At 56.9% G+C, this 9,100-nt stretch overlaps 1 protein-coding gene across 1 annotated transcript in view; it reads right to left on the bottom strand.

The window, feature by feature from the left end:
- Nucleotides 1-9,100, bottom strand: part of NXN (nucleoredoxin) — a 27,330-nt gene that overhangs the window by 2,195 nt on the left and 16,035 nt on the right. Inside the window, exons 7-8 of the mRNA XM_019471776.1 lie at nucleotides 4,486-4,665; nucleotides 1,658-1,782 (exon numbers count right to left, since the gene is read on the bottom strand). Of these exons, the coding sequence (XP_019327321.1) occupies nucleotides 1,658-1,782; nucleotides 4,486-4,665 (305 nt within the window). The remainder of the gene's footprint in view (nucleotides 1-1,657; nucleotides 1,783-4,485; nucleotides 4,666-9,100) is intronic.

Genomic DNA, 9,100 nt, shown 5'->3' with positions numbered 1-9,100 from the left:
TCGGCCGCCCTCCACCCTTCCCGCCTCCCAGGCCGGCCCGGAGCCCAGGTGTCGGGATGCCTCATCCTTTATCCCGTCGCCGCAAAGGGACCAAAACTCTTTTTAATCAATGCAAAACCGGCCCAGACGGCGCTGGGAGAGGAATGGGAGGCGCCTGCTCCGGCCGTGGCCGAGCTGCTTTGTGCATGGGGGCCGGCGGGGACCTGGGGCCAGCGCTCCCAGCTATTGAGGTGACGGACGAATGGGATGTGCCGGACGCTCCCCATTCTTTGGCCCGGCTGCCACAGGGACGTCGGGAGCCGGATGAATAGCGGCAATGTTTCAGCTACAGCCAGCGAGCGGGAGGAAAACGCTTCACAGGCTCTGGGGGAGGGGGGCAGGTCCTGGACACTCCCAAAATAGCCTTTCCAACAAGGGGCTTATTCAGGGGCGCGGGGCTGAGCTGGGATGCTCGGAGACCCATTACGGCAGCAGGAGTGGGAGCGCCTGCCCGGAGGGGGCCGACGGGGCTGTGGGAGGCGACGGCGGGGGCTTGCCTGGCAGGGAGGGCCAGGGTGTGGCGGTGGGGACCCTTTTGTGCGCAGGGCGGCTCTGGAGGGCCCCGCTTGCAGGCACACTGTGGCTGGGGCGTGGGTGGGGGGGGGGGGCGCAGGGCACGGCCCGTGCCAGGCAGCAGCTGCCACCTGCCCAGGCAGCACCTAGGGAGGGGAACCGCAGGCCTGGGGGCGCCTGGGAGCTTTTTTGACCCTTACACAAAACCTTTCTCATTTTCAAGCCTGCAGCAGGGCAAAGTGCCTGCACGGGGGAAAGGGAGGCCAGAAGCCCCATCTCTCATTTTCTCCAGCAGATCCCTGCCTCCGAGCACCGCAGCCTGCACATGCCCCAAACACCATCCCAGCCACCAACAGCGTGGCCAGTTCAGGAAACACCCCTCATTTCACAGGGGGACAGGCGAGTGCTGCAGTGACATGCCCAGCCGAGCCCCAGGGCAGGGCAGAGCGGAGCTGGGATGCTCCTGCTGCGGCCGGCAGCGGGAGCACAGCCCCGTGCCGCCCAACTGCTCCCCGAGCGACCCCTGCCTGCTCCCAGGGGCAGTTTTGTCCGGCATCACCTGCACGGCCCAGAAACAGGCCCAGTCTGCAGGATCAGGGCTGCCTCCCGCAGGCACTCCTTAGGGAAGAGGCTGGAGCACCGGTCCCTGCCCTCCTCCCCGGGTGGAAAGAAAGGCAGCAGCAGCTCAGCAAGGAAGGCAGCACTGGCTGGGCTGGGCTGAAACCCAAACCCAGGCTCCTCTCCCCCTGCCCAGCCAGCTTTCCTGCCCGTGCAGCCTCAGGGTTTGAGGGGGCAGCTGGTGGCTCTCTCTCACCTCCCCCAGCCCCTCTCTGCCCGTCCCCAGCAGCTCCCTCACCCACCGTCAGGCTTTTCCACCTCTGAGCAAACACAGCTGGGACCCCTTTGCCAGAAGTAATATCCAGCAATAAGCACAGGGGACTGAGCCGGGACTTGGGTCTGGCTTCGCTCCGCAGTCCCCGACTACCTGCAGTACCTCCATGCCTCAGTTTACCCACTTGAAGAGTGGCAACAGTGATACCCAACCCAGCTCAGTCCTTGTACAAAGACACAGCAGGATGCAGCCCTGTGCTCTCCTCCCGCTTACCTCGCCCGCCACGAAGAAGAGCAACGGTGCCTCCTCCTCTTTGGCTTTGTACTTGGCGATGATTTTTTCAGCTATGGGCTGAATCAGTTGTTTTGCTGCCTCTGACTCTCCGTCATCCTCTGAATCTGCAGGGCACAGAGGTGGGGAGACAAAACAAAAGAGGCAAGGCAAAAAGGAGGTTAGGATCAAACAGATGCAAACCGGCCGGGCGCCGGCAGCTCTATCCCACAGCACCACCACGCAGGAAACAGGAGCCCGGATGCGCAGCACGAACTTCAAAGCCATGCGGCTCTGTAGCAATTAGGGAGCAGCTGAAATGTGCTTTTCATGTGAGACAGGGAAACACGTAACAGAAGAGCAGCTCCTGTTCCCCAAATACTTCACCGCTCACTCCCTGGTGCCACTGCTGAAGCTCAGGGACAAACAGGCGCAAAAAAGCCGCTTTGCAGTTTGAGAAGCATCGGGATGTTTTGAAGACCAAACGAATGCGCTGATCTGAGGCTGCCTGCCACCCCTGCCCGCCACCCACCATCCCTCCGCCTCGGGACGGCTGCTCGGCAGCTTCTCTGCTCGAGTCTTGGCGGCGGCAGCGCTGTGAAGGCAGCTTTGATTTGACAGAGGTAGAGTAGAAAGAGATGGCAACATCAATCAAACACCAGCCACCACTGAAGTTCAAATACTGAGCTGAAAAGAGGAGAGACTGCGTCCTTGAGCAGCATCGAGATGAAATGATTTCAATTCAGGGACAACTTTTAGCATTACAAAAAAAAAGTAAGGTGGCAGAAGAGAGGCCGCTGGTCTCCCGGTCGCGTGCAGCTTGTGCAGCTCTCGTGGTCCCCAATGTAACTACCCAACATGACCGGTCCAGCCCCCAGCTGGGACAGGCGATGCCCGTGCCCGAAGCGCACTCTGCCCTTGCTCCACACATCCCTGTCCTCCTCTGGCTTCTCCAAGCAAAGCAGGAGATGCCAGAGACACTGCGCACTGGCTTTCAGGGTCTGTCCTGTGTGCAAGACAGTGATAAATACATAGAGTTGTGGGGTGTCTGCAGGGATTGATTCTTCTAGAAACAACCGCTGCTGGCAGCACTCCAGGCAGCCCTGCACACTCTGGCTAACCTAGCCCTAACCTCTCCGGGGACGGATGTAGAACGGTTGGGATTTATACACAACTGGCTCTTGCTAAGCTTGCCTTCTCCCGCAGCTGTCTTCTCCTGGGGGTGCTGCTGTCCGCGCAGCACAGGCACCAGTCTGCTGGGGGCGTCTCCCAGCAGGACACGGGCCGGCCAGGAGCCCCCGTCCCCGGTGCCTGCCTTGGTGCAACACCAACTTCATCTCCACCCCAGCAGATTTCACCAAGCCCGCACATCCCCTCAAGTGCCAAGTGAGAGCCCCAGCCGCCGGCCGGATAGCGCTCTCCCAATGAGCTGTTTGCAGCAAGGTGACAGAAAAACTTTGCTCAGAGCAAGATAAAAATAACTCTTTCCAGAGGCCTGCAGCGCCAGCCCCTATCAATCACGCTTGGCGTGGCCAGCCGGTCCTCCCCGCGCAAGGAGAGTATTTTTGGCTCTGCGCTCACATCCCCTGCTGGGCTCTCCTGAATAAATAATCAGGGTCAAAAGGAAATCTGAAAGGGAAGAAGGGAAAGAGCAAGAGCCATGTTATCAGTGCTGCAGAGAAGGGTGTGCTGCTCACAAAGGGCATGCGAGGAAGCGGGACACGAGCCCTGCTCTGGGCCAGGCCCCCTGCACAACCCCGGCAGGCTCGGGGCAAGGGGAGCTCTTCAGCAAACCCCCACCGCCATTCCACAGAGCACTCAAGGGACAGACGCACTCTGAGAAGGGCGGTTGAGCCTCCCTGCCGAGAGCCCAGGAACCCTTGGCTCACTCCCCGGGATGCTGTGCGCACCCTTTTGCTTCCCCCCGCCCTGCTGGGGCTCAGCCTGCAGCACAGCTCATCCCAGCCACGGCCCTTGCCTGATTTAACCATCCGTCGCTGGCAGGGAAGCGATGAGGAATGAGCCAGCTGTGCTTTGGATGAGCTCTAGGGCTGTTTACAACCACAGCGGCGCTTCACGTGTGGGTTAGCAGTGGAAGAGGGACAGCAGCTTTGGGGTAAAGCCTGCCCTGTCTTGTAGCCAGCGCCCCATGGAGGGGAATACCCAAGGACCAGCAGAGCATGCAAAAGGCTCCTCTGGCTCTCACAGCCCCACTCAGCTCAGGGATTCAAGCCCCGAGCTGCGGTTTCTAGCACAGAGCTCCAATCCCTTCCAGGGATGCTTCCTCTGCCTCCTCTGGAATGTCACGTGTGCCTGAAGTCCCTGCTCCAGAAAAGCCTTTCCTGTCTCAACCACCACCGGCTCTGACAGTGTGTTTCTCGTACTCCCCAACACCTAATCATCATTCCTCCCCACAGCCACCGCTGAACCATCTTTGATATATGACAGCTCCTCTCCACTGCCAATCTCTACTCCATCGCATCCCTCAGGTGGCTGGGCTGGAGCTGCAGGAGACCCGCAGGCACGGGCAGGCTCTGGCAAACCCCTGTGAGCTGCAGCAGCCCGTTTCTCTGGTAAGGGCGAGGCTCCAGGTCTGTTAGACCCCTTGAATCCCTCAAGGGGACTCCACAGGGACCTCTGGCTCCCCATGGCCTCTCCGGACCCTGTAGCATTGCTCCTGGTGATGGAAACGGGCTGATGTCCCTTCCCATGGACGCTGTCACCACCGGAGACAGGTTCTCAGTCCCGTGGCCAGCTCCAGCCAAGCTGGCAGGTAGCTCAGCCCCCTTCCCGAGCATAGGCTCTGCTTTCAAAGCAGTGATGCTCCATACCTACAAAGAGAACGAGGCAGGGGCCCTCATTCAGCTGCACGGCGTTGGAGTCCGTCAGCTCCAACACGGGCTTGGGATGCCAGGGGAACTCGCGGCATTCAATGTCGTTCAGCACCTCCACCCGCCCTTGCCGCGTGATCACGTCTCCCTTGGAGTCCAGGACGATGAGAGTCGGGATGCCTGTGACGGAAGAAAAACAGGGGGGATCAGCCAAAGCGCGAACCGGCCAGCAACAGGGCGTGAGGAGAAAGGCCTTTTCCTATCGCCTCCGGCTCTGGCAGGAACCCAGCAAGCATGCTGCCTCTCTGCAGCTCATGGACGGTGTGGGAATTGGTGTCCCTGGATCCTGTTTCGGTCCTAGCAGAGCGCTGTAATTCAGCAGGCAGAGCAGGAAGCTGGGAGACAGGCTCCGGCACTGCCTGCCTTTCCCTGCCCAAGTGCGGGCAGGGGTCACCGCTGTCTGACGCTGATGCTCCTGGATGCAAACCCCACCATACCGCGCAGACAACGGCGGCCAGGAAGCAGGGTGTGCTCCTTCCCAGAAGGAACAACATATATCGTGCAGCCACGAACTCCTCCATGAACCCCCACACCCCTCCTCGGCGCTAACCACCCAGCCATTTCCAGAGCACAGGGATGCACCTGACAAGTCATGAACATTACTACCTGGTTCGGATGCTGTTTCGCACCACCTGAGCCCAGCAAGGCAGGCACCTGACACTGCCGGTGGAGGAAAGGCCCCCGGACCAGCACTAACGACAGTGATTTAGTGCTCAGGGCCATGGATGCCCCCACGAATATCCAAAAGAGAGCGCACGCCTCTGCAAGTGGAGACGGAGCAGGATCATACACACTGACACCAGCAGACTTTGTCACACGGCTGAACTGCATGCAACGCTTGCAAACGAACCTGGCATCCACCTTGCTTGGCCACTGCCCTCGCAAAAGGGAGGTGAACATGCTTGCAGCAAAGATTTAGCCCAAGTCGCCTATTCAAACCTGGCCGGGATGGCAGTGAGGCAGGGTGGACACCAGCCGGTGACCATCCCATCTGGTAAGGCACTGACGAGGCTTTCCGGCCACAAAACAGTCACAGGAGAGTCAACAGGAGCGGCTCATGTTGGTGACTTCATCTGGAAAGCACACCATTCCTCTCTCATCAAGGAGACAAAGAAACATCCCACAGGGAAGGAAGAGGGGAGAGTTTGGGATCAGGCCTCAAGAGATGGGTCAAGTGACTAGTGTTAGTGCCAGGTGCTGCTGTCGGCTTCTCACCACCCGGGCTTCAATCTGCTCACTATCCAGTATCTCCTCCTTCACCCAGCAACATCCCCTGAATCACAACTGGCAAACCGAGGCAACTCAGATCCTCCTGCCCTCATCCAAAGGTTCATTTTAAAGCTCACTTGTTAGAAATACCCAGCAGAGCCATTCTCTGAGCAGGGGGCACCCAGCGTGCTTGCCCTTGCCGGACTGCTGGCACTGCGCTCTCATGTTTGTACAACAGTGGGTTACTCACAAGCTCTCTGAATTCTAGGCATTTCTCTAGGAAATACACGGCCTCTGTCTGTCCCACGCCTGCCTGCAGGTCTGGGCGAGCGGCTGCATTCCCCTCATTCCAGCCCGCCAGCGCTGCTCACATTCCTGCCGGTGCGCTGGGGCTGCACGCTCCTGGCTGGTGCAAGAGCAGCAGCGCAGGCAGGAACTAGCCTGATGGCTGGACTTGCAAATCCTAAAGGTATGCCAAGAAAACCATTTTGTATCACAAAAAGGCTTATTCATTACCTGCTGGTATTCAAAATAGCTCTAGGGCAGGGACGGGTTAAACAGACTGGAAGGAATTGGGAAATCTCACTCCGACCCTACCCTGCAAGGCACAAACTACTACTGAAGCCAGGAGAAGCACACGGTGATCAGCATCCCACACGATTCGGCTCTTTATCCATGTATGAGTCCCAACACCGTCCCAAATGCCTGCCTTTCCATCCTCTCCAGACCTGCATTATACATGAGGGACAGGCTAGAAACATGGACTCGGCTCAGTACCAGGGACAGGCTAGAAACATGGACTCGGCTCGGTACCCCCGTCGCCAGTTAGCCTGAACAGCGCAGCATACCAAGGCAGAGATTTCAAATGAGCTTTGCTGATCTGGGAAAATTAAGGGCCCAATTTAGACACAGATCGTTATGAGTGTGATCCCACAGCTATCAGGGACTTCATCCACTATTCAAAGCATTCGGACTTTACCTGATTTGCGTATGTGGACACACAGACCTCAAAGCGCCCAGCCACTAAAACCTCCAACTGCAAATACAAAACTGACTCAGAAAACAGTGTCTTTAAGATAATTCATCCTGGGTTTAGCATGTTTGGGAAATATAAGTAACGCATCAGAAAACTTGGGGCTGGGTTTTCAGTCTGTTAGCAGGTGCGTGACATGCGCTGGGTCAATCCCTGCACCTTTTACCCGGCATCAGAGGTTTCTCACCAGCCACGAAGCTCTCGTTTGCTTTCCGGACCTGCCTGATGAAGGCTGAGGCTGCCACGACCCATCTGCCCCCGCTCCCACGGCCGCCCCCCCGGTCCCGAGCATCGCTGCCTTGTCTCCTCGGCTCCTTCCTGCGCACCCCTGGCTGGGTCCCCAGTGTTAGGGCATGGCCTTACTGGGCTCACGGTGGCATCCCATACGATCAGCCTTGTCTTCCCAGGCGAACCTTGTTACCGCTCCCCTGGCAAACACATCCTCTTTGCACGGGACACAGACCAGCAGGACCAGAGGAACCGTCCTTAACCTTAGTCACACCCGCTAACCCCAGTACTTCCCCCCCAGTCCCCCTCTCCCTGCTCATCCCAGCCACTATTTGTTATTTTAGTGCCTTTTGGGGGCTTTGGTAATTGCCATGAGTCATAACAGCAGAATTTACTTATCAAGAAGAATCACAGATCAGACACTCTGCAATGAATATTGTATAAGCTTGGATAAGAATTAGCATAGACAGGCTCAGTTTGATTTTATGCATTAGAAAATGGATTCGGTTCCCACGGGGCTAGCGTTTTATGAAAACACAGGGGCCAAATGATTTGTTACCGAACCTGGCGATACATTTACTTATTTATATATTAAACCCCATATCCGGCACGGAGATCTAATCTGCATAAAGTCTGTTGGGTGAGTAGTCAAAATTGACATGAAGCAAACACTCAGAATACATCAACCGCAGATGGGTGGTGGGTTTTATCGCTGTTTTTTCACCTTTTCAGAAGAAAGCTCCAGAAACCTGGTACGAGAAACCTCCCGTAACAGTGAGTTCCAGGCTGCTGCCACCAGCCAGGCTGTGAGAGTGACTTGCAGGTGTCTGGGCTAAAGCACGGGGCAGGGGGGAAACAACAGTTTTTGGAAGTTCCCCCAAGGGACCGCAAATCCCAAATTGCCACCACGGAGTCCACAGGGAATATTCAGGAACCCAAAAGCTCTCATAAGATACGCAACCAAAAGGGGCAGTTCCCACCCCAGCATAACATTTATCTCTGCTCCCCATCCCATCAGAAGGGGATTTCACCTAAGGCAGGACCACGCAGACCGGGAGCAGCACGTACAACAGAGAATTATTTCTAAGCAACCACAACACAAGACATGACTCTCTCAAGACAGTGCTGCACCCAGAAGCAATTTAATATAGGTGGGTACGGTACAGCCCACTGACTGCGCATGGGTTATGAATAGAGGCATTCAAGTAAACCCAAATAAAGGCCAATAACTCAACTTACATTTTACACTGAGTTTTTGAATGCTGTAGGGGTCAACACAGGACTAAAACAACAAGAGATCTGACTCTCTTGCTACTTTCCACCACTCAGGAACTTGAAGCAGTTGGGGAAGACAAGCTGCTTCTGTTGTTTCAGCTCCCGGCCTTACAAAAACCAGTGGAAAAACCACCCCACGTGCACGCTGTGCTCACAACCCAAGGCACCACCAGGATGGTAAGCTGGACACTGAACGGGCTACACGCTCTCGCTGGTGCATAGGTGCAGCTCCAAAGGGGGCTTTGAAGATGCTTGGCAGCATCAGAGCCATGCATCTGGGAAAGGCAGATGAGATTACATGGATCTGATTTTTCATTTAGGTGGAATAACCACCAGTGGCCATGAGCTGAGCCCACGACATCTAGCTCTGTTTACAGAAAGCTTTCATTACAGCTGGTGTGGCAGCCTGCTGCGAAAGCCTGACTGCAAACAGGCGGGCAACCCCAAAGTCAGCACAGAGGATCCCGAGTCGCTTCCTGCGCAGGGATCAATGACAACCTGGAGACCCTGGGAGCAGCGCAAGGGTTCGCCTCCAGCCCTCTCCCTCATTTACCAGTGCCCCGGCACCCTCCCCGCAGCACCCCGGCTCCACCCTGGACTGCAGTGGGGAAACAGAGCCCAGCCCAGCCTTGCAAAGCCTGTGTGGCGCCCGGGCGGGAAGGGAGGTGGGACGGCGATGCCTCCTGTGCGGGGTGCAAATTAGCCTGCCTCCACATTTCAACGTGACTTTGTGGGATCGCAGTTCATCCTTACAGAATCATAGAATTGTAGAATAGTTTGGGTTGGAAGGGACTTCTAAAGGTCATCTAG

This window comes from Aptenodytes forsteri, unplaced genomic scaffold, assembly GCF_000699145.1.
Source record: "Aptenodytes forsteri isolate BGI_AS27 unplaced genomic scaffold, ASM69914v1 Scaffold66, whole genome shotgun sequence".
NCBI lineage: Eukaryota > Metazoa > Chordata > Aves > Sphenisciformes > Spheniscidae > Aptenodytes > Aptenodytes forsteri.
The sequence above is the reverse complement of the archived record's forward strand: the minus strand, read 5'-3'. Positions and strand labels throughout refer to the sequence as shown.